The following is a 24,483-nucleotide window of genomic DNA, read 5'->3' on the forward strand; positions in this document are numbered from 1 at the left end:
GCTGAAGAAAGGAGAGCTCAGACCAATACCCTAATGTTCACATGGTCTAAACACAGTTCTCCCTTCTTCATAACTGGGCCAGCTAACTTCTGAAAACAGGCTTGTGTAAAAGAAATAGGAAGTATCTTTAAAATACAAGAATAAGATTTATTGAGAATTTCTGCTTTAGGGCTAAGCCACCTGCAAATCAAATTTAAAATTTTCTTCAGGTACGAACAAGGGCAATTCTCTTCAAAGCTGATCTTATTTAAGAGATGTCATATGGAAACATCTTGCTACATGATACAGCAAATGGCAGGGTAATGTAATTATCACAAACATGGACACTCAGAGCAGTGTACAGAGGAAGGGTAGAGCTAGTCTCCCCCAACTCCAGATATCTAAAATAAAAGTGTTTATGTCAGAGATTAGTCACACCTACACTTTCCTTACTCTCCAAGGAGAGAGCTCAGCACCTCCAGACAATGATTCTTCTGATCTGTTGTGAATGGCCAAATTAGAGAAGACGAATTTTACCTCTACAAGCCCTGTAGCAAGACATGTTAGGGCCACAAATACTCATTATATACACTGTACGCGTTCACTATTTTGACCAAATGATAGAGTGATGTTGCTGCAAAAGCTTCCAGTAATGAAGGAAGCAGTAATCAAGTTTTAATCTTGTTTTGAAGAGAGCTTGACCCTGTAGTGGCAGCAATCAAGGATGGAGATGAAAATGCAGTATGCAACATGATGAAATCAGGAAAAGACCTTTCTGAACCTAATAAGGATGGCTGGATACCCCTCCACGAAGCTGCGTACTATGGCCAAGTGGGTTGCCTGAGTCTATTGCAAAAAGGTCAGTGAAGTTAAAACTAACTAATTACAGAAGGGAGAAGAATAATATGAATAAACTGAAAAGCAGAATTAGCAGCAGCCCAATCCTGGTCTGGGACTGTGTGTGAAGCTTTTTTCCAACCTCTGAGTGTAGGTTAATTTCACCTTCTCTTTGAGAACAGCTTTCCAGACTGAGGCCTCTAAAAGTTAGGATCTTCAGGAGAAAGTGATACCTGGATAGATCTTGCCAAGCCCTGGATTTCCCACAGTAAAGCCTTATAGCTGAGCTCTCGGCTGTTGTGAGCTGCTTGGCTGCCACAGCTGACAGCAATTACCCCACTTCCACTAGCTGGAGATCCAGCCCAGCACCTCTTTGCTGGTGCCTGAAGGTGGTTAACTGCTGTAGTTTGTTTTCAGACTGCTACTGAAGAGCAGGTACTCAACAACTTTCTGCATCACTAGTGGCCATAGCAGAATGTTTTAATCTAAGCCAGTGAGTGATTTAGATCCTTAATCTGAGTTATAGTAACTTTATAGTACTTTGCTCATGGAAAAGGAAAAGAAAAGAAATAAACAACAAAAACTTACTTAAAACTCCCAAGATTTTGAAAGGTGGTGATGCTGCAGATACTTGTGCACCACATGTCAAAATGACTTTGGGCTTGCCGTTTCTTCACAGCGTACCCCGGCACAATCGACCAGCGCACCCTCAATGAGGAGACGGCTCTCTACCTGGCCACCAGCCGGGGCAACCTGGACTGCCTGCTCACCCTGCTGCAGGCTGGGGCTGAGCCTGACATCTCCAACAAGGCCAGAGAAACGCCGCTCTACAAAGGTGAGTGGCTGCTTTTCCAGGGGTGCTGAGCTCTTCTGGCACCACCAAGGCAGCGCAGCAGGATCGCTTGTGATGTGGGGCTGAAACTCAGCAATTGGCTCTCATTTTCTACCTCCCTCCAGTAGTTCTTTGTCTCCTCTGCCTGACCTGCCATGCCACGGCATCACTTCTTATCCACATCGGAGTCAGGATTAGTGGCTGCCCTGCAGGGTGCAGGCTGCGATGCGGTGCTGAGAGTGGGGTGTGCGATGCCTAGTGGGGCCCTTAGCACAGGGTGTCTGCTCAATGTCACAAACTTATGGAAATCTGGATAGGACAGGAATATGTGTGCTTTTCTAAACAGTAGGACCTAAGTAGGACCTGTTAGATGTGGGAGTACCGCAACTGTAGACATGCCAGTGATTCACATACTGTCTGGGCCAGGCCAGGCAGTGTGCTATGGGAGATGCATAAAGTTATAACCAATTCAGTGAGGTAGATAAAGTGTTCAACGTGGACATACTATGTTGCTGCTGGTCACAGAGAACACTTTCTTTGGCAGAACAGCATCATGCCCATGAAAGATTCAGAGAAGGAGATGATCTCTCAAGCCTTCATCTCCATCCCCCTGTGACTGACTGCTCCTGCCATGACTATTTTTAGCACTCTAAAACATTAAAAAGCGCATATTACTGGCTAAAACAGTAATCTTGCCTCCAACTTTTAAAATGCTTTCATTTTACAATTCTGGCTTATAGTCTGCTAAAGGAAAGCTGTTCAACTCTGCATTAAACACGCAGTAGTGGTGGTACTAGTAGTAACAACAACAATATGAAAGCACACTTTAGCCAGAGAAAAACTGTTATTAAGAATGTTCTAGTCTTGGTGCAAAATCTTCTGGTCTATCCTCCAGCAAAAAAAGACTGAAAAAATTATCGTAACAAATCCGTTATCCCTAGTATGTAAGCAAATTAAACTCTATGCATGCTATGCATAGGTAATTAAGGAAGTGTCTAATCACATAGTTGCTTTCAGTACATGTGAGTGACACCTGTGTGTGGGAGAGGAAGCAATGGAGATATTCCAAGGGAAGAATCAAAACCAAAAGGTGGGACCTCTGTGAAAAAAAGACACTATTATTTGAAAGAAAAAACCCAATTGCTATGGAATGTGCTGGCCTCTCTTTCTGTACATTGTATAACCAATGCTAATTGGGGTTGGTAAATGTAAATATTGTAGGTACCTTTGTTTTGGGGTCCCACTGTAAAGGTGTGTAAGAAGCGTCATGATTTGGGATTCAAAAAGCAATGGGACAAATTGGTAAAAATCAACAAAATACTATTAATTATCAAGAAAATTTCTTTATCTCAGGATGGTCCTGAACTATAAATTGTTGCAGGCTGAGAAAATGCTACTGACTCACACCATTGCTGTTTTCTAAGGATCCTTTTCTGGCCACTGGCGGTTCGAGCTTTTTTATTTTCTTGTCTATAGAGAGCTTTATCTGCATTCCAGGGCAGTAAGATACAGAGCCAGTTTGCACAGAAATTGGAAAGAAAGTGTTCAGGTCATGTGAATTCTGTAACATGTTTGTTCTTCGTACATTATCTCCCGCACCTTGTCACCTCCCTGTGTCAGTGTGGTGTCCAGTTGGCACACATGGGCTGGGCTGGATTCCCTTCCGTACCAGGCTTTGCACAAGTCCTGCACAGGACACGGCCTCCTCCAGGCCCCCATTGAAGACTGGCTTCACTGCCACATCCTTTACAAGCCCCAGACAGTGTCCTTTGGCAACAGCCTTGGCCCTCGTATTGACTTAGATGGATCTTTGGTCTTACTCACTACAGCCTAGTTGTATTATATTGCCTTATGCTACATGAAATGGATACCACAACACCCAGAATCTTTTCAAAAGCATGTCCTAATCACTTCCCTTTTTTTCCAAAACAGCTTGTGAGCGTAAGAATGCAGAGGCTGCGAGACTCTTGGTACAGTACAACGCTGATACCAACCATCGTTGCAATCGAGGATGGACTGCTCTCCATGAGGCTGTGTCCCGAAATGACCTGGAGATTATTGATATCCTTGTGAAAGGGGGTGCCAAGATAGAGTCTGCAAACGCCTATGGGATCACTTCTTTATTTGTGGCAGCTGAGAGTGGGCAGTTGGAAGCTTTGCGATACCTCGCCAAATGTGGTGAGTACAGTTGTGCCGTTACATGCCTTTACTCGTTTAATTCTTAATATTTCAAAGTTCCCATTAATTCTCCCTGGCTCAGTTTTTCTGCCTCTGGAGGCAAGGCCTAGCCTGCAGAGGTGCTGAAGCCCCGTTGCTCCAGATGGCTGAATTGTGTAGGGTCTGTCAGAGACCATGTCTAGACATATGCGCTTCTTCAGCATTCTTTCATGGTCGCCTACTTTGGGAAGTAATATAGCGTCCTCTAATTGCATTGCCTGACAGCTTCCAAAACCCATATTGCCGCACGCATGTAGCCTAAGCAGTCATGAAAGACAACTGTAGGTGGTAATAGATGGCAGAAGTTGAATATTAGCCAACCCCATCTGCTCATGAACATGTGCAGTGATGGGCAAGGTTAGCTCTCCTCTACTAGTGAATCCTGCTGAAAATAGATAAGTACCATTGTATAGTCAATGGATTTACACCAAGAGGAAGGAGACTCGGTCTCCCCACATGTATATGTTCAAACATATAAACAGAGTGAATTTGATTCTAGTTTACACTAAATCTACCTTTTACTGGTCTGCTTATATAAAACAGCTTTACAATAAGCACAACATAGTTTACTACTATTGTGAGGTATATTTTATTTTCACTGTGGGCTAATATCTTCAATGTAGGTAAGAGCTGGGTCCTGCACTTGTGAAACAAGAGCTAAACAGTGATGAAGATAAGAAAAACTTCTGAAGCAGTTAGTATGGCTAAGAAAGATATGAGAGTTGGGGAACAAAGATGTGTTCTGCTGCCCAGCTAGCATTGTCAAGTCAGTTTTATATGACCAGTTAGTCCATGATAGCGCCTATCATTTTAGAAACTAAGCCAGAATGTGATTTGTGTTTCAACTTAAATAGATACTAGGATTTCCTTAAAGTTTAATTTTGAGAAAAATACACAGGAGAAAATCCAATAAAACTGTCCAGTTGTTGCAAGCCCTGAAAAGCTCCTCTGAGAGTCCCAGGAATGATATCACTGCATTGTTTATGATGAGCAATGTTCATCATAAAAAGGGTTTCTTTCTCATTTCTTTTTCATTAGGAACATAGTCCTGTGTTATGTTTTGTCACTGTAATTCTCCTGATGTTTCCAGCTACAACATCTTCAAAGGGCCAAACACAACACAGATGTTTCAGTTTGGAGTGAGAGCAGAGGGAAATATTCTCTTTGGCAGGGAGTTTTCATGATCAAACGGGAGACTGATTGGCTTCTTTATTGGAGTTTAGAAGCAAAACTCCAGTGAATTGTCATTCCCATTTAGGATACACATAGAGCAGCCTTCCTGAGGACAGCACGGCACAGTATATTACAGTCGAAATCCAGGCTTTCAGGCCTTAAATATCTAGCACAGAAAAAGCAAGATTCCAAATTGTTTGTGGCCCAAAAGTATGAGGTCTTGGTTTATTCTTTCATGTTGTTTATTAAGCTAAACACATGCTAGAGCTCAAGAAAAAATGCCCCAAATAATCTAGTAGCCTATTAATAATATTTATCTTTTTTGGGGGGTAAAATTTACCACTTGGCGCTTAACTTGAACCCTCATGAAGTGAAGAGATATGGCTTCAGATGCTGAGTTTTGAAATGAAATATTCATTGACTAAGGCATGCCCAAATAAAAACTGATTAGAATTGTTGCTTGGTACCATGCAGATGTCATGTTATAGAGTCCTATTTTAGCCTGGATATGTACTAAAATTAAAGTATCAATAGTATAAATGTACTTATAGTGTGAATATATAGAGTATAAATAATATATATAAATGTAAATATATGTCATAAATACAGAACCATAGAATTTTGAAGAGCACCTATTGAGATCATCTAGTCCAAACTCCTTCTCAGGAATAGTGTATATACATAGTGTAAACACATAAATACTAATGGAATTATTGTGTCTAAAGAAAAGGCCATGCTATATAAAGAGCAGCACATTTTAAAGTTTTTTGCCTCTGAGCTACAGCTGAATGGAGCATGGATTCATGATTGGGAGCTAATGGTTGCCACCCACATTGAACTCTCCCTCATAAAATTCACATCATATTAAAAGCCAGTGGAAATCTATGATATAACTGCATATAACTGATATGACTATTTGACCTCTGATATGACCTCATTCACATCCCCATCCAGCACATTTTGTAGCTCCGGTGTCATGGAGATGTACGTGTTCATTCAAAGTATGTTCCTTGCATCTGATTTTAACCTTCTGGTGCTACAAAGATTTTTTTCTTCCTTCCTAGGTGCTGATATAAATACTCAAGCCAGTGATAAGGCCTCTGCTCTTTATGAAGCCTGTAAGAATGGACATGTACCTATTGTGGAGTTTCTTTTGTCCCAAGGAGCAGATGCTAACAAAGCTAATAAGGATGGCTTGTTACCTCTTCACATAGCAGCCAAAAAAGGGATATGCGAGTAAGTTTTAGTTAATTTCATAGTTTCATTTTTTAGACAAGAATCCAAAGTCCTTATGAAAAGGAGACTGTAATCTCCCAAATCTAATTCTGAGCATTGTGATCAAGGGAGCTGCCAGCTGAGAACTGGGCTTTCCGCTTGCAGACCTCGGGTTGGAAATTATAAACTGAAGAGTGTGTTTGCTGGTTGGGATGTGGTGGGATGGAGTGAGCAGGAGTGTAGGGTGCAAGATTCCTTTAGCTTTGCTAAAATATCACCTATTACAGCTAAATAACCTCATGTATCTTGGAAGCAGATTGAACTGAGCTCCACAAAACATGCTTGAGATGGAATAAAAAAGCGTGTGTGTGTGTGTGTTGGCGAGGGGGGGAGGCTTAGTCCTCAATAGCTATTGCAGCCTACTTTGCAATCATTTTCCTATGTGAGCCCACTGTAATTCTTTTGCACAAGTGGAACATGCTGCATTCATCTCTGGTGTGTTCAGGTTTTATTAACAATAATTCAGATGCTGACAGCGGGAAGTGGTTAAGTGAATCTCTAGGGCATTAGTGAGATTGTTGCTAGAATATGGTGTCCAGTTCTGGTATCCTCCCTTTCAGAAACCTTTCAGGAAATTGGAAAGGCTTCAGAAGAGAAGTACAAGAATTACTCAAGGTCTGGAAAATATACTTTATTAGTGAGTGATTAAATGACTCTTAAATGTAACAGACATATGCATAAAAAGATCCAGTGGTTTGTTTCTGAAATGAAATGTGTTTGGGATAGACCTGAGCACATTCTTTAAACAGTGAGAAAAGTAACTAATGGGAAAAATAATCAGGAATTGGGTAGATTTAACAGTGCTCTGAAGTAGAGGTGTTTATAGCAGGGGGAGAAACGCTGCAGCCTGTGATAAAGGATATCAGTTTAGAAGATGCTGTCTAGGGATGGGATTGTTGCACTGTTGTATAGTGTTTACCTAGCTCTTTCAAGACCTGGGACATTGCAGCAAGCTTCTGAGCCTGAACTCCTTAGCATTTATTTCTGATCCTAGGGCAAGTTTTATCTCCTACCTTTAACCCCTTGCTGCTGGAAGGGTGAGTGGTCCACAGCTATTTTTGCAAAACACAGTCACACCTTGCAGTGACAGACCCTTTTGGTGACCGTAATGAACTCTTCTGACTGTCACAGTTTCTAACAAAATCCCTTCCAGCAATAGTCAAAGGAGAGAGTATATCCAACTGCAAAGACTGTTTCTGGATAGTAAAGCTATATCTTTACAGATAACTGCTAGAGCGGATTCTTATATATTTCACAGTGTCTGAGGAATGAAAACTTGACAGCACTAGACGTTTCCATAGCATCTTTTATCCTAGTGTTTAGGTCTGCTTGTGAATCCCAATTAAGCTTCTCAAATCACTTTGATAGACCTGAGAATATTCATTTTCTGTAGTTGCAGTAGGCCTGCTTCTTTGTGCAAGCTGTGTGTTCTAGAGGACAGCCCAGTGTGAGTTTATGTAATGGGCTTATAAGCTTATGGCAAGTACATGAATACCCCACGTAGACTAATGCAGGCACGATTCAGAATTTTCTCTGGGGTTTGAATTACAAAGATATTTTCTTGAAAACAAACACATTTAAGTGAGAAATGTGCCAGAGACAGAACCCAGCTCCAGTTGCTCACTTTCAGAAAAGTTTGTCTGAAAGTAAGTTGATCTGAGTCCAATTTGCGTACAGAGTCTGAACCAGCTCTCTGAATCTTTTCCTCCCTTCAATAGTTCCACACCCCAATCTGAAAAGAAATTTACGTGGAAACTCTGCAGTCCATCCCCATGTTACGAAAGAAAGGGCCTGATTCAGATCTCACATCTATTATTCCCAACACCCAGCAGCATTCAGACCAGAATTCAGTCCAAACTCCGAGTGCCTTCACTTGTAAAAGCCTGAGCACAAATTTTGTGCACAACCACTGCAAACTAAGTGCAAAAGAAAGAAAAAAGAAAAAGATCTTATCTTATAAATATTTATGTAAATGACAAAGCTTTAGCCCAATTGGTTGATCATTCTTATTCCTTTTGGTATTCAGTAAAATAACACCCTTCACGGTGACCTCTCTTTGTATTCCTGCAGATTTAATACGTAATTCTGCAGGAATTCCACGCTTCAACTTTTTGCCAGAGCACGAAGGCTCCCTACCATCAAAAAGCCAAGAATGTGGTCCCAAGGCTCAACTGTCAACTCTTGTTGCTTGGTGTTTGTTTATTTTAAATGACACCTTGTCAATACTGACCTGAAATTCATAAGGGTCAACTCATCAGCTGTAAGACAATTGCAAGCAGTCATTTAACTCCTTCCCTCTCGGAACTGAGATGCTGAGAAGGGAAGACTTTGTGTAGTGTGGGCAGATTTATTAAGTAAATACAAATCATTAAACTCTTGGCACACTGATACTAAGGATGCTCTGCCTCCTTCTCCGTATAATTTCTAACAAATAGAAATCACAGAAGCAAGTGTCGGGGGTAAGGGGAAACTCGGCAATATTTCCAAACTGTATGTGAAGCTCAGCCCTTTGACAGGCACGTGATGTGGTCTGGCTTGTCTGGTCCTGGCTGCCTTCACTTGAGCTGCCTTCTCCCTCTAGACAGACAGGAAAGACTGCAAATGTGGAGGCACCATATTACTGAACCATCCCACTTTGGAGGATGAGGAAGAGAGACAAATTCAAACTACAAAATTAAACTCTGATACAAATTTGGTGCTTCCCGCTTTTCCTCCCAAGATAAATCTGGGGTATAGGGTGTGTACTGAGGTCTGGGACACTGCAGCATTTCGATGCAGAGCCTCAGTGTGGCACCCCTGTGGTGAGGTTCAGGTCCCCCTCGCAGACAGAAATGATGCAGTGCCTCTTTAACTCAGATGTGAAGAGCTGGCTGAAGCACATATGCTGGAAGAAAGAACAAAACAGACCCTTAAATCTTCAAAACAGTTGATCATGGGATGACTAATGCTGGTACTTGGCATGGTGTCCTTGCAATGCTCTGTGCCCTTTTTGTTATTATGGCTCTTACAGAACATTTGCTAATGGTGGGAAGTTGCCAGTTCACCAGCACCCAAACCTCCTGCTCCCTGGTGAGCGTCACAGTGCTGGAAGATTAGTGAGGCTGCTTGGAGGAAAAAAAAAAAAAAAAAAAAAAGGCATTTGATTTCCCAAGTTATTTACATAATTTAAAAAGCCTTTTTGTTTAAAAATGAGATGTAGAAGTAACTTGGAGACACCAACAGTCCATCACGTAAATAGGAACATAATCCTGTAAAGTGTTATGCATCTTCAACTCTTATTTCAGATCCTAGGAGCGTTGGAGGCTCAGTCTTTCACAGGATCATTCAGTGCATCACAGACAAAGGTTTTCCTGAGACTAGAGCTAATATTTGGCTTAGTCCATTATGTAAATACATGTTTGAGGGCCCAGTGTTGGGACCAGTCATTGCAGTCAAGCTGAAGATACGCAGCATTTTAAAGGAGACATGCTACATGGTAGGAAACTGAACTTTGTGTGTTAGGAAGAGCTGCTGACTGCTTGATAGAGGAGCCTGCATGGGAGGAAGAGGAGAAGGTGTGCTTAGCTTGCTGGCTCCCACAAGTTCCTTTTTAGATATCCCTCTCTCCACAGGCATTATATAGGGAGCATGGGCATCTCCTGAGACAGTAGGCAGACTTGGGTTGGATGGTCCTCAGTCTCTTTCTGGAACTAGCCTAAGGTGACTTGTCTGCATTTACAGAATCAACCTACTGCCTTGGCTAAACCACCCAACTTTATGAGCAGGAAATGAGGGTTTAAGCCATGGGGCTGGTCATGCAGCTCCAATGACACCAATGGAGACAAAGAAGTGATCATGGATTTACAACTGTGGGGCTCCTGTACATCATGTATTTGAACTTCACATTACATAACAAGAGCAGCTTGATTTATGTTGCTGTATTTAAGGCCACATCACACTTTCCACTAGCAATCCCTGATTACTGGGGTTTAGGACTTGGCTGTATATTTTTTCTCCCTGGGCTAAAGCATGGAAACCAGCCTGGAAAATATTTTTATTTCTTTTTCTCCTCTTTCCTAATTGTCTTTTTGGCTCCCCATGATCTGGAATGGACGTTAATAGCCCCATGGATTTGCCACAGCCAAAAGCCACACAGTGAGGGCCTCCAGGATGGGGATCAAACCAGGGTAATAACTGAATTGTAAAATGGGGCAGGGAGGCCTGGGAACTGAATATGTAGTTTTTCCTAGCTTAGTCCTGCAGAGGAAGGTTCAGTTTCACCCCCTTTCTGGTCTCAAGCCTCTTGCTGTGGCTGTGACCCACGAGGCCTGCCAATGCCATAAAGCAATCCCGATGGAGGTGAGGAGATACAGCCTCTCTGCTGGCACCTCAGGCCAGAGGCTCTGTGCCTGTTCCTCCAGTCTGACCCACAGCGTGATGATGAAGGTGCAGAACATCTGGGAGATCCTGGCTGGGTGTCTGCCATTTGGGCTGTGGCACCTAAGAGAAGTTACAACAGGGTAGGTGAGTGCCAGCACATTGTCTCTTCCGTTGTAACCATCCCTGTAGCTGCCATTACCTCATAGAAACTGGGTGATAATTTAAAAAAAACTTGCTCCTCCATGAAAGAGGGTGTCACACAACTCACATTTTTGGCAAGGTAGGAGCACAGGGAGTTGTTGACAGGTTTCAAGTTCACACCCTGGTTTCTCTCAGAGGGAGTTGTTCCTGTGCCTGAGTTAGCAGGCTCTCTCTTATGTTTACAACCATGCGGTTACGATTTGCTGTATGGTTGTAGATCCCCTAGATCCCCTAGAGCTCATTGCTGTTCACTGACTTTCTACCTGGCAGGGTTGTCACCATGCTGATCCCTGTGACCAGCCGCACTCGCATCAAGCGTAGTGGCATCAGCCCCCTGCACTTAGCGGCTGAACGCAATAATGATGACATCTTGGAGGAGCTGATTGATGCTGGCTATGATGTCAACACCACCCTCTCCAACGAACGGTCCTGCCTTTACGAGGACAGACGCACCACCCCCCTCTATTTCGCTGTTTTTAACAACAACATCTACGCCACAGAGCTGCTGCTGCAAGCTGGAGCCAACCCCAATGTTGACCTCATTAACCCATTACTCATCTCCATCCGCCATGGCTGCCTGAAGACCATGAAACTGCTCCTTGACCATGGAGCAAACATTAATGCCTATATATCAAGCCACCCCACCACATTTCCAGCTACCATCATGTTTTCAATGAAGTACCTTTCTGTGCTGAAGTATCTCCTGGATCTGGGCTGTGACGCAGGTTCCTGTTTTGAGTGTCAGTATGGAAATGGCCTACACCCTGCATTAAATTACAGACGGGACAGACTTAATGATCCTCAGCTGTCCAAGGAGCCAACCATAGTACAGGTAAGCACTGCCTAGTCTACCTACAGTACTTCTGAGGACATCTCCTACCCATGTATCTTGACAACTTTAATGTATTTTTTCTCCCAGCTTTCCTATTTTAGTTACGGAAAAAAAGGCTCAATAAGAGTCTGTGAATGTTCCAAGTCCATGTTCAATGACAGCAGGATGGTAGGCAACAGTGGCTGTGGCCCTAGCTTGAATTTGCAGTGAATTATAGCCATCTTGACAGCCTTGCTGTCAGATCTACACTATTCTTTTCCTCTGGACCTGAGGTGCCAGGAGTGAAGCACGTTTTCTTGACAGGCAGTGTCATATGGGTGGTAGCATATGGGTGGTAGCATATGGGCAGTAGAAACCTGCTTGGTTTATTTGCCCAGTAAGATTTGTTTTGTGTGATATGGAATTTAAGCTCCTGGTTAAATTAAAATTGTCTTGTGCTTCACTTTATGAGGGTAAACTAGTGAGTGTAAATAGTTAGAATTTCCAAGTCTACAGGATAAGCAGCCCTGGAGAGAGAGCGTAAATCATTGCATTAGCTATATGACTGTGCATTATACTTGAAGTTTTCAAAAGAGATTAGGAGATTTAGATGCCATGATTTCATATTTCCAAAGCTACTTACAGATTTTAGATATCCATGTTTTACATGTGTATCTTTGCAGTCCTTTCCAAAACGCAGCTGGGCTCAACTTTCATTGAGCTGGATTTAGACTCTCAATCCCTTAAAGGACTTTGCAGAATCTCAGATTGCACATTTTTTTCTGATCTTTGTATGTTGACTCTTTCCAATGTATCTCAAACAACATCTGACCCTCCAATCAAAATCTGCTACCCTTCAACATGCAATGCAACAAAGAAATTTCAGCATGGCAGTCTTCCTATTTTGCAAAGAATCAGGGAAGAAATAAATCAGCTTCTATCTAGTTTAAGGGTAGCTTTGAGGGATTCAGAAGAAAATGTCATTTAGCCCAAAGAGATGGTCACCAATCAATGCTCCTTGGTGGTGGAAAGAATAAAGGAAAACATTAAAAGATCCTAGGAAATCTTGATCTTTTCATCAGTCCTGTCTTCCAAAAGACTTTACTCTCCAGTAACATGTCTGGGAAACAAACAAACAGAAAGAAATCTTAGAAAGAGGATTGTAAGAGTCCATCAAAATAATCTCTTATCCCAAACAGATACCACTTTCTTTTGTCAAAGAAAAATTTATAAAATATATCATCTCTAGTTCTTGAATTGTGATATGGTGTAGCATGTAGAGTGAACAGAGGCCTGGAATTCCAAGGCAAAGAGAGACAGTTTGTCTGTAGCCCTCTATGGCATCCTAGCCACTCAAAACCAGTTCTGTTTTCACTAATTTAAGCACATTATTTCTCCCTGGATCTCACCTAAAACTACTTTTAGCGCCTAACAAAATATTATTTCACTCACGGAGTCATCATTTCAAAGGTCAGACCACGTGAGGCACAGGTAGCAAAAGCTGTATAAAATTGTATCTGTGCCTAGAGAGAGACCAGTGAGGGACAAATGCATACAGAGGAAAAGCAGCCCCTTCCCTCCAATATTATTTTAAATTTGCTTCTTACTGCTAGGAATTTGGCTAATAAAAGTAAGGCTTGTGTGGTGTAGCTTCATTATATAGTTGTAATATGGTTTGTATTCTGAACTATAGAGGATCCTATGAAACTATAGCCTTCTCCACACAAAAGATGTGCATTTTTTTATTTTCTTGTATAAGATTACATAAGCATAATAAATCTGAATGGTTAGTCCTTATACAGTGAAGACTACTGGAAGTGGATTTGAAAAATACGTAACTATAAATCATTACTGTTGGTACTAAATTAATATGTCCTGGAGAAAGTGAACACAGAAAAATGGTTGCTGTCTCACTCCACATTTCCAGAATTGCAATGTCAAAACTGTGAACGTGGGGAGCGAAGTATCCTACTGCCGCGAGAGGGCATTCAGGGGCCTACCGAGACTGCAGGCTCAGAGCCACTTTGTCCCTGAGTCAGTCCCATTGCCTATAGTTGCAGGTTTGCATTATTTTCTTTGTTTTGCTGTGCTTCTTTTCCTGCAACATATTTTGGAACATTTTTATTCCAGAAAATGTTTTTGTAGACTGAACTTGTAAATAGGGAAGAAAGAAAAAGGCAGGCAAGTTCTCTGGTGGAGACAAGAAGAGGAGAGCAGTAAGATCCAGTGTTTTATTGCTCTACACATGTGTCCTTATTTAAACTCTGACAAAGTGGAGTTACTGCTTGGAGGTGGTAGTGCAGATCCCCAGTTTGCACATCCTACGGGTAACTGCATGGCAATGGCATATGCACTGGAGAATAACAGCTAGATATACTAAACCGAACTTCCTATAAGCGGTCCAGGTAGGAAACTGTGGGTTGTCCACTGGGATCCTCACGGTATTACTGTATCTAATTTTCCTGGGAAACACTACATTGTGATGCTCAGTAAAAAAAAAAAAAAGTCAGGAGAGTAGTAAACACAGTGAATGCTTTCAACTTTCAATAAAATGACCTTATAATTTTCTGCAGCTTTATTCTTTCCTAGGTGAGCTAATATAATTTTATTTCTGAATAAGAGCATCCACACAAGAGTTTAATGCATTTTGAGCTAGGGCTTATGCATGTATAATCAAATTTGATCTAGTTACAGGAGCTTAAACTGAAAGAGGTTTAAGCTGGTGCATTTTCTTTCCTGTTTGGGATGGGCTTGGAGGGTGCTTGCAGACAGTCTCAGTGACTAAGCTGATGGATGGTGCTTAAGCCACCATGATGCAACCGTAGGGTTCGGCCATGTGCCTGAGTTCTTATCCACACAGCATGATTTAATTCATGTTAAACTTTCTGACTGCTCACATGCAGACAAGTCCACAGATATCTTCATCATATGCAGCACCCTAACAGAGATAGATGAAGCTGTCTGGATATAATATACGTATTTAGATTAAAGTGGGAAGAGAAGTCACTACTTTTTTGAAATGACACTGCTTAAAGTCAGGTCCTTAAGTGTTCTTCAGTATCTCCATAAGCAGCCCTCCATGCAATGGCTCTGAGTACTCTGCAGCTTGCACTGGGGGCAACAGAAATTTGCCTGATCCAGCACTGAGTAAGGAAGACGCCTCTATTAGGCCCAGGATAGTTCTCCCATGCGCAAGTAAAACTGCCTCGGATTCATCTGTGCAAAGATTTCCCCAGACTTGTTTCTAGTAAGGTATTTGGTCCCCAAAAGCTGCAGATACTAGTGGGTTCACAAGAAGCAGGAGGTGCTGTGCTCTGCCGAATCTCCCTCTTTCCCTAAGCCTCCTTTGTGCACAGTTGCCCCACAGAGCCCCTCCCAAGAAGGGAAAGGGACCCAGCACACTGGGTCACGGTGCCCTGGGCTGCACTGACCTTTCAGCAGCTCCCTCACTGGCTTGGGGCAAAGCTCCTCTGCCCTCCCATTTCTGTGGAAGTAGGACATTTGAACCCTGTAAAAAATTCAGCATCCTTTCCATGCTCCAGAGCTAGGATTTCACCAGGGATTTGTGTCTTCCTGTGGTTGTGAAGAGGGGATTCTACCCTCAGTTGCAAAAAAAAGAGGCTTTAGTTGAAGTTTTCTGAAGGGAAACTGGTAATTGCCCTCACAGCTGGTAGAAGGGTGGGACCACCAAAGCCGTCAGGGCTGTTGCTATCGTTGCCGTTTCCACGCGTGCGTTCATGTCCCACTGACTGTAGTCAACCTGTTTTTCCTTGAAGTTTTGTGAAATGGTGTCTACTCCAGAGATGAGTCGCTGGGCTGGGCCGATCATCGATGTTCTCCTGGATTACGTGGGTAATGTGCAGCTCTGTTCCCGGCTCAAGGAACATATTGACAGCTATGAGGACTGGGCTGTCATTAAAGAAAAAGCAGGTATGGTCACCCAGGAGAGAACCTGGCACAAATAGTCCCGCTGTTGGATTCAAAACCTCAGTCACCATCTCCTCTTAGTATTCATCCCTTAAACTTGATAGGATTTCCCTACTGAAACTGAATTACATTTTGGACCACGTATGAGGCACTAAAAATTGCTGGGGTGTCACTGACTCTGTGATGTTAAATGTACACCAGCTGTGGACCTGACCCACTGGGAATGAGCATTGCCAGTGCAGGAGGGCCCATTTGGCTGCACCTGGGGTACAGTCAGATCGGGGCAGGCAGGTAGCATGACCATTTCCACAGCAGCCCAGCAGGCACCAGTGGCCTTTAAAGCCTTTACTAATATTCTGCTCTCCTAAATAGCCTTTCCCTCAGGATCCAAAGTCTTTCATAGATATTACCAAAATTAGTTTTCTGGCACCAAGCTAAATTTGGTACATATTACATTTATTTTCAGTGGGAAGGCTGAGTACTGTGAAGTTGCTTGTTTAAAACCTCCTAGAAAGCCCATTGCTAAGGCTAAGAGGGGATACAGCACCCCATCCTCCAGCCTATGTCATGCCTTGGAATAGACGAGCTGCCACCAATGCCAGATGCATCATCCCTCCATTACAGAAAAGCCCCCTTTTTTTCATTCCTCTTCCTTTCTCCCATTTTCCTCTTGCCACTGACCCGGCCAAGCTGAGCTGTCCCTCTCAAGTTCAAACCTGTTCTGCTCATGTTTCTGACCTACCTGTCTTTCAGAGCCCCCACGACCTCTTTCCCATCTTTGTCGCATCAAGGTACGAAGCCTGGTTGGAAGAAACCGCATTAAACTTCTTGACACCTTGCCTCTCCCAGACAGACTGATTCGATACTTACAGCATGATTACACACAGTGACCCCAGGCACACCGGACATGCAGCGGCTTCCCAGCATGGCACCCAGCGTCATCAGCATGGCGAGGGTGCACATCATGCACCATGGGGAGGAATTGCTGCTGGCTTGGTCAAGCGCCCTCCAATGACTAATCTAAGAGAAACATACTTCTGAAGCATGAGTGAGAAGAAAATGGAGGAGGCAGAGAGCTAAACATAGGACTGTTGTTAGGTTTTCCAAGAGAAAACACATATGATTCACCTCAGAGCTTGGTCTGCAAAGAACAAGAAATGAAAGCCAACACTGAAAAATGAGTAGTGCTGAAGCAAGTATCAGTGAGGAATTCAAAGGTATCCTGGGGTTGCGGTGGAGCTTAGCATCCTTGCTGTGATCACAATTCAGAAATTGCCAAGAGTCAGCATATTTGGGACAACAATCACATTTCCTTCACTGACTGAGATTTTTATTTTAGTTTCTATTCTACCGTTTGGATTTCTGCTAAGTGTGCTGGTTGCTAATTCTTTGATACTTTGACACCATCTTGCTAACACTTTTACTTTCATTTTTTGGACCTTTCTTATTGAGTGGAGTACTTGATCTCTGAACATTCAAATCTCAGAACTTTTTAATAGACTAAAATCCAGAAATGCTGGTTTCTTTAAAAGTCAAGGAAAGGTTTATTTAAGAAGGATGTAAGAATTGTATTTGCACATAGCAAATACAGTTCATTTTGTATCACATTTGCAATAAGAAGTTAGGTGAAATTCTGCTTGAGAGAATTTTGTAGACTGGAGTTGAAAGCAACTCTGAGCTCTTTTTTTTTTTTTTTTTGGTGTAAATTAGAAGTAGCTGCACTGTAAACAGTAGCTTTACTCTGTCATGAAGCTGGTGTCAGAACAGAACAAAGCCCTAGAGAAGGAACAGAAAGTGATGCAAAGGAGACAGGCAAGGTAGGTAGGGAGAGGCAACACTGCTAAACCAACTTTATCTGTTCCTTCCCTAGAAGATCTTGTCCCTACAAAACCCAGCCTCTCTTGTCTCCTTGGACCTCTGTGGCTATAACAATACTATCACTGGAAAAAGAGAGATTATTTCAAAATTATGAAAGTCAGACTCTGGGATTTATGAAAACAAATACCCAGAATTAGGCTTCCAAATCCTTATTCAGGTGCCTAAACAATGCCAAGTTGCTTGCGCCAGGTGTAGTTCCATGTAAGCCAATGGGACCACATTTGGTGTCAGATATTACTGAGGCAGAATAAAGTCTTGGGATTTAGCCCTGAATTTCCTGACTTTGGAAGTTTGAAGTATCTATTTGTTCCCTTTGACACTGATGAAAGTTATTATCTCATCTTCTTTGAAAATTAGGTCACCTATTTACAGCTCAGATCCACAATTGATTTATGGCAGCTTAACAAGTTACCGTCTATCAGTTGAACTGCTATAATTGTCCGTGAAATTCTTTTATTGAAGTTTTTAACAAGTCACATTCCCTCACAGCTGGGGAGGCCGAGGAGCCCATGAACGGTTATTGGCAGTGTGACTACAGCTCAGTTGACAGGTGTGACTTGCTGAACTTATTTGATGAATGTCTCATTCCTGACCAGGCACCTAACTAAAGAAGGAAGAGCCTAAATTTGGAAATACATCTTTGCAGACCTTATGCTAGAAGCACAATCATTCTTACCTTAGGTGATAAAGGAGCTGTGCACCATGTTTTGTTTGGATTCCCCACCAGAGACCTGACAGATCTGATTTTGTTTGTTGGCCTGCATACCATCCATGGAATCAGGTAGAAATATAAGTAGGGAAAATGCATTGCACCAAGTTTTATTTGTGTGGAGTTTTATACCTTAACAAAGGACTAAAAGTGTTGCACACATACAAGTCTGGGCACACAAGTTCAGATTCTGTGATTGTTTTGTGTGAAATGTGTTCAGCACTTGTGGGACAGGATGCGAGCAGAAGAAGAATTGGTTACAGCTACAGGCACTCTGTCCATAGCTGTCCCCAAATGCAAAAGAAGTTGAAAAACCATCAGAGTTTCAATTCACACTGAACAGTGATCTTTTTGCAAAGCTTTGGAAAGTCAGGTGAGATTCCTCCACTGCTGAATTTTCATCCAGTGATTTCCAATACCACCAGTTTAGGATCTACCCCTTTATCTCCTGTAGCATGAACAGGGAATTGCTTCAGGTTGGAAGAATACTGGGTGGAGGGTAAGGGATGGGGAACAGGAAATCTTTAGACCAGTTTTGCCAGTGAAGGCAATTGGTAAGCAATAGCTTGAGAGACAGAATATCACCTGTGGAGTTCATGCATCTCTCACTTTATGGGGCTAAGCAGTGAAGGTCTGGGTCTTACATTGATATAAATTGGAAAAAAATTCTTTGAAATTAAATTAATATAACAGAGCAGAGTCGTAGAGGGTGATGGATACAGACACAGCTTGGTGGAGACCATTTACTTAAGTGCTTTTTTGGTGTGTGGTGACAGCCCTGGAGACCACTGGCTGATAGAAGGATTCACAATCACTAACTGCATGTATAACTACGGGGGTGGGATTTCATAAGCTACCCCAAATTGGGAATTTCCCCTGAGCCAACATCATTACATATGCAAAAGTCTCAGGGGTGGCCATTTCTTTTTATGTCCTTGGAGAAGCTGAAACTGGGTTTGAGTGGAGCAAGTATGGAAAGTTCATTTCTTCTTTCAACCAAGAGACCTTCATCTCTATTGGGAGACCCATGTCCTGGTTGCTCTCAACCATCTGTCATGAGCAGGACAGTCACTGAGCTGGAGAGCACTGGTCTGATAGGAACATACCACAACTGCAGGAAGGATAAGGGCACACTGTGCACAGAAACTGAGACGACAAGAGTGTTAAAGGGGAAATCTGGTAATTACAATGTTATTAAATCCGTTCTGCTTGATCCTTACAGCAAATCTTCACACACACAGTTTACATTTATTTGCACTGAAATGGAGCCCACTACCTCTCCACTCCAAACATTGACACAATATTTTGTGTGCAATACTGAATCTGCACAAATTCAATGTGCATTTAATGCATCTATCTAGAAGTTACTGTGAAAAGACAAATACCCCAAAACCCAAACAAACTAGGCTTTGTAAGCAGATCAGTTGTTCTAGTGCAAGGTAAAGTGGCTTGTTTTTACTGAGTGTGATAGATAGACTCCTTCAGAGATGATGACTTTATGTGAAATGTTCTAGGAATATTTCGTGACCAGGTTACTGTACTTTTTTTTTTTTTTTTACTGCATCACGTGCAATTCACTTGATGTTCTTGTGCACTTTTTTGATTTTTTTTATTTCATTTTGTATGAAAGCTTTTTCACTTACCTCTTCCTTCCCATTATTTATAAAAGCTATTGTGGTTTTAACAGTTTAAATTTGCATTGTTGTAGTAAATAGCAGCTCTCAAATGTTATGTTTCCATCATTCAAACAAAGTATGAATAAACAAGTAGATTCTGAAGGCTATCAGCTATCCTGAATAGCAACAGTGAACAACCAAACACAAAAATAGCCAGGAAAAATCTGTATCAATCCAAGACTGAACAATTAATAATTTTGATGTTAATCTCAGGGGTTAGAGAACAGTAAGTATTGCTAGAGAGGAGACAGAGTGCTATTCTTTGCAAACCTTTTGGAAAGTCTCACACATCCCCATTCAGTGATTTTGAATATACTTAACAATTGTCTTCTGTTCATTTGTGTTTGACTTCACTGCTGCTCCTGTTCAGAGCCCCAGCAAGAGCCACCTCCTGCCCTGGGCTGGGGAGGGAAGTTCCATGGATTTTAAGGATTTTAAAAAGTAACATCAGTTTAAATCTGAGGGTAAGTGCATAAATATCTGCATGTCAAGAGTAATTTGGAATGGTCTGATTCAATCCTTCATCATCACTTAAAAACATGCTATTCTACTACATGGAAAATGTACAGCAACGTACATTCAAATGAGAAACAGTTTCAGAGAAGAAAAAGAAAACAAAGAGTTTAATATCCCAAAGGTAGAAACTTGATTTTAACTCTCTTCTTTCTCTGGATTTCTTCAGAAATAAAATTTCTACAGAGGCTATCCACTTTTCCAAGTATTTTAATTTTGATAGAAATCCATATTCTGGTACAATATGCAGCACTTTCAAATTTCCCTTCTGAACTCAAGCAGGAACACTTGTCCACAGCAATCACTGCAATACCTGTGGTTCATTCCATGACCTGCTCTGGTCACCCAGAGAGAAATCCAGACCAATGCCAAGGAGACTGCTCTGCATTAACAGCACTGAGACAGAGTTCAGCATCTGGCTTCCTCTGGATTACAACAGTGACACAGAGCTATTGGTGTAAGAAAGCATCCCTACTTTCATGTAAAAAATTCCTTGCTCTGCAAATTGAGAGCAGTAGTTCTCTTCCAATTAACTTAAATGGGGGTACTACCTCTGGTTTCTGTTAAAGCCTTCTTGTGGAGAGGGACAGAGTCTCCTGGTGGATTTTTTTCCAAAAAGACAAAAAGGGACAGACATCTAAGTATATTCACATCTTCACTTCTGGATCAAGATCTAAACTGATGTCTTTAAGTCTTAGATCAGCTCTTTACCACCTTGCATGTAGTTGCAGGTATGTGTTACCAAAGCCATTTCCTGCTCTCTCTCCTATAGGAGTAGTCTATACAAGCTTGATACATATATTAAGTGCTGGTAGCAGGGAGAAAGCAAGGAAAGCCATCTCCATTTCTACTTTTGGCCTCCTGGACTAACACATTACAGCCATTGTTTCCGTAAAAGTAAACGTTGGTGCAATATACTGTGAGGTTTGGGGAAAGAATGAGCTACTTTTAGCCTGAGAGTAGTTCATATCCTAACGAAAGTTGCAACCTGGTTATGTAACACCAAGCCCCATCAGAAGATCCAAAATGATACTCTACAATTGCTTCAGATGATAATTTTTTCATCACTGCAATGTGCTCATGAGAAATGTTGCCTGGTTTTCCCCTTATGGAGATACCAAGAGTCATAGGGAGCTACACTAGCCAGACACCAAGCCAGTCAAGGCCACTTTTTATTGAATCCTGGGAGAAGTTCCCATTAGCTTTAGTTCAGGCCCTGGGAATCACAGGTGTCCATTCTCTGGCCCTTTCCCCCCTCAGTATAATACACTTCTCTTGACCTCAGTGATTTACACCAGTGTAACTGAATAGATACATAGGCCTCTGATATTAAATCTTTCAGATCTCATGCTCTGTGCCTTAGCACCACTTTCTCCATGGGTTTAAGAGAAATCTAACTTTAAAAAAATCCCCATTTAACTTTTCTAATGCCAATTTGTTAAAATAATTGGGAAAATACCGGGCAAATCATTCGCAGCAGGGTCTTGTGATAGCATCTTAAAATCAGACAAAATAAAAGATATCTGTGAGCCAGAAATCAAGGCAGGCTATTCTATACACTTTTTTAGTCTATCATATTTTATGGTTTTGTATTCAACTAATACAATTTCTCATTTGTTCTGTTGATGCAAAACAATTTCTGATGGGGAAATTCATCCTGCTTCTGTTTGCACCAGCTTAACACTAGCTAATTTCCCAGCCCCAGAAGAATTACTTTTTATTTACATCACTCTGAATAGGCAGAGATTTCAGCCCTCATATCTACCCACCAGTTGCAAATCAAACCTGTGTCTACCGAGTGGGGCAAAAATAAACAGACTGCATTTGCAGAATCACCAAAATAAAATTACCTGCTTTCTTCCCTTAATTTTTTCTTTTAATTCTGTCAGTATTTACATACAAGAAGAGCTTAAATCAATTCACAAGTGTGGTTTCTACATTAAATACTGTCCTTCCAGTCTCTTGGATGCAAAAGGAGGTGACCTGAATATCTTGACTTCTCTGGAATTATTTTAAAGTACAAAAACTCTTTGAATGGGTTTAATTCATTTCATTTTGCTGCTGCTGCCGCAGGGCAACCCCAGAAAGATGTTCCCACATGGAGGAGGTCTCCTAGGTGTCACAAGTGTGGCTATGAATGGCCCGCAGCCCCGCTCGCCACAGCTCAAACAATGCCCGTCGATGAAAGAGCCAGGGTTTGCCTCACGCTCTGTGACACCGGCTTCATAAGGCTTATTCCCGATTTATACCCGTGTACTGAGAGGAGAGTGGAGCTCGAGCAGCTTCCCAGCAATTACTAATTCGCTCCAGCCCGCCCATGAGGAAGAGGGTGTGATCACCGGGCTCCTTCCCCTCGCCGCTCCACGCTGCCAGCAGCTCACGCCTGGTGCCCGACTGGGCGCTTCAATTCACTCTCAGAAGCTGTCGTGTTCAGTGTGACTCCAACACCCCCCGGCTAAAGATAGCCGAAAACGTTGAAGATCGGCGGGGGGACGGCAGGCTTGGTGGGGATGGGTTTCAAAACCACGGGCCTGTAGAGTTTCTGCCCCGCGCCATCGGCCTCCTTGCAGAAGTGCGGCACCTCCACGGGCAGCGCGGCCGCACTCTTCCTCCACAGCCCCAGCCCCGGGAAGGGCGACGGGGGCAGCGTGCCCGGGGGCTGGTACACCCCCGGCCCAGGGCAGGGGAAGGGGCAGCAGGTCCAGGCGCCCACCCGGCCTGAGAGGACCCCGGCAGGGTCCTTCTCCCCGGCATGCAGGGCAGGCTCAGGGGGGCTCTCTGGGCCGGCAGCATCCGGGCTCCGTTTGCTTTTCTTCCCCTCGTAGGGAGGAGGGTCTCTGGGGGCCGGGAGCCCCTCGGGGCCGGCAGCAAAAGCCCTGGCCGGCAGGGTCTGGGCCGGCCGTGGCTCTTCCCAGAAGGAGGCGGGGAGCTGTCGCTTCCTCATGGGCACCTGGTCCGGCCTGGTTGCCTCAGGGTTTTGCTCCTGCAAAACCCGTTCCCCGGTGAGGCTGTCCTCCGCCTCGGCTGTCTGCAGCACCTTCTCGGCGGCAGCCCCGCCGTGGGGGCTGGGGTCAGGTGCCTCGGCCTGAGGGCCGCGGCCCCGGTCCTCTGCCCCCCTGCGCCAGCTGCACTCAGGGGGTTTGCTGGGGTGGCACCGTGGGATCCGCGAGTACTTCTGAGAAAACCGCTTGAGCTGCTTCTGCAAGTATTTCCTGTGGTCAACCGACCGGCGACACGGAGCCGATTTATCCAGAGCCGCCTTGATGTCGCTGGAGGCCAGGTTGACGAAGTTCAGTAGGGTTTTTACCTCGCTGTCCGATGCCATCTCAGTGGATGTGCCGTGCAGAGTTGCCCATGAAAAGTTTATAATCCGCCTTCGGACAAACCTTGGCAAACCTGCGAAACGCAACAAGCAGACGTAAGAGCGGGAAGCCTCGGTTCGAACAGCACCAAGCAAACAGAGGGAGGGTGGGGGGACACGTCAAATTTCTCAGCCACGCAAACAAGTCGTCCGTCAGCTCAACTCCGTGCCGGCAAACTCCCGACGGACCCACCGCGCGCCTGCGGCCCACCGCCCCGCACCACTGCCCCAGCACACACCAGCGCAGGGACCGGCTCATGAATGCCAGCCATCCCGGCGCCTAATCTTGTTAGATAGCACTTAGGTGGAAAGAAGCCGGGGCGGCCGCTCCCATCTCCCTGTAAGCAAGCGCGGACACTCACCCGGCGTGCGGCGGCTTTTCTCGCCGGTGCTGGCGGCTGCAGAGTCGCCGAGGAGAAGAGCCCCTTCCCGCTAATCTCGTTAGGCAGGTTACACACCGCCAACCTCGGTGGAGGCAGCCAGGGCCCGCCAGTGTTTGGATGCAGTTTAGCAAGCACTTGAGCAAGCTGAATGAATATCGACTCCGGCGAGTTCGGGGCTCTCCCAGGCCAATCAGAAGCCACTTTGCCAAATACAAAGCATCCCAATCAGGCATCAGCCTCCCCTCCTCGCATTCTTTGCCATCACAAATTGTCACCATGGGGACAGCCACAGAAAGACAGCTAATAAATACAATCATTTCCCCGCGATTTCTACCATTCTCCCTATCCTCTT

At 43.5% G+C, this 24,483-nt stretch overlaps 2 protein-coding genes across 3 annotated transcripts in view; one reads left to right on the plus strand and one right to left on the minus strand.

Moving 5' to 3' along the window:
* ASB2 (ankyrin repeat and SOCS box containing 2) overlaps positions 1-19,981 on the plus strand; it is a 32,613-nt gene extending 12,632 nt beyond the window's left edge. For both annotated transcript variants that reach the window (XM_075029917.1, XM_075029918.1), the window contains 7 exons: positions 672-838; positions 1,496-1,651; positions 3,581-3,826; positions 6,103-6,274; positions 11,144-11,705; positions 15,461-15,614; positions 16,365-19,981. In XM_075029917.1, the coding sequence (XP_074886018.1) occupies positions 672-838; positions 1,496-1,651; positions 3,581-3,826; positions 6,103-6,274; positions 11,144-11,705; positions 15,461-15,614; positions 16,365-16,501 (1,594 nt within the window). In that variant the 3' untranslated portion in view covers positions 16,502-19,981. The remainder of the gene's footprint in view (positions 1-671; positions 839-1,495; positions 1,652-3,580; positions 3,827-6,102; positions 6,275-11,143; positions 11,706-15,460; positions 15,615-16,364) is intronic.
* A 2,861-nt stretch (positions 19,982-22,842) lies between these two features.
* FAM181A (family with sequence similarity 181 member A) lies at positions 22,843-23,712 on the minus strand. Its single transcript, XM_075031074.1, has one exon. The coding sequence runs from the start codon at positions 23,710-23,712 to the stop codon at positions 22,843-22,845; it is 870 nt and encodes a 289-aa protein (XP_074887175.1).
* Positions 23,713-24,483: the final 771 nt, after the last annotated feature.

Source organism: Buteo buteo, chromosome 6 (genome assembly GCF_964188355.1).
Source record: "Buteo buteo chromosome 6, bButBut1.hap1.1, whole genome shotgun sequence".
NCBI classification, from domain to species: Eukaryota; Metazoa; Chordata; class Aves; order Accipitriformes; family Accipitridae; genus Buteo; species Buteo buteo.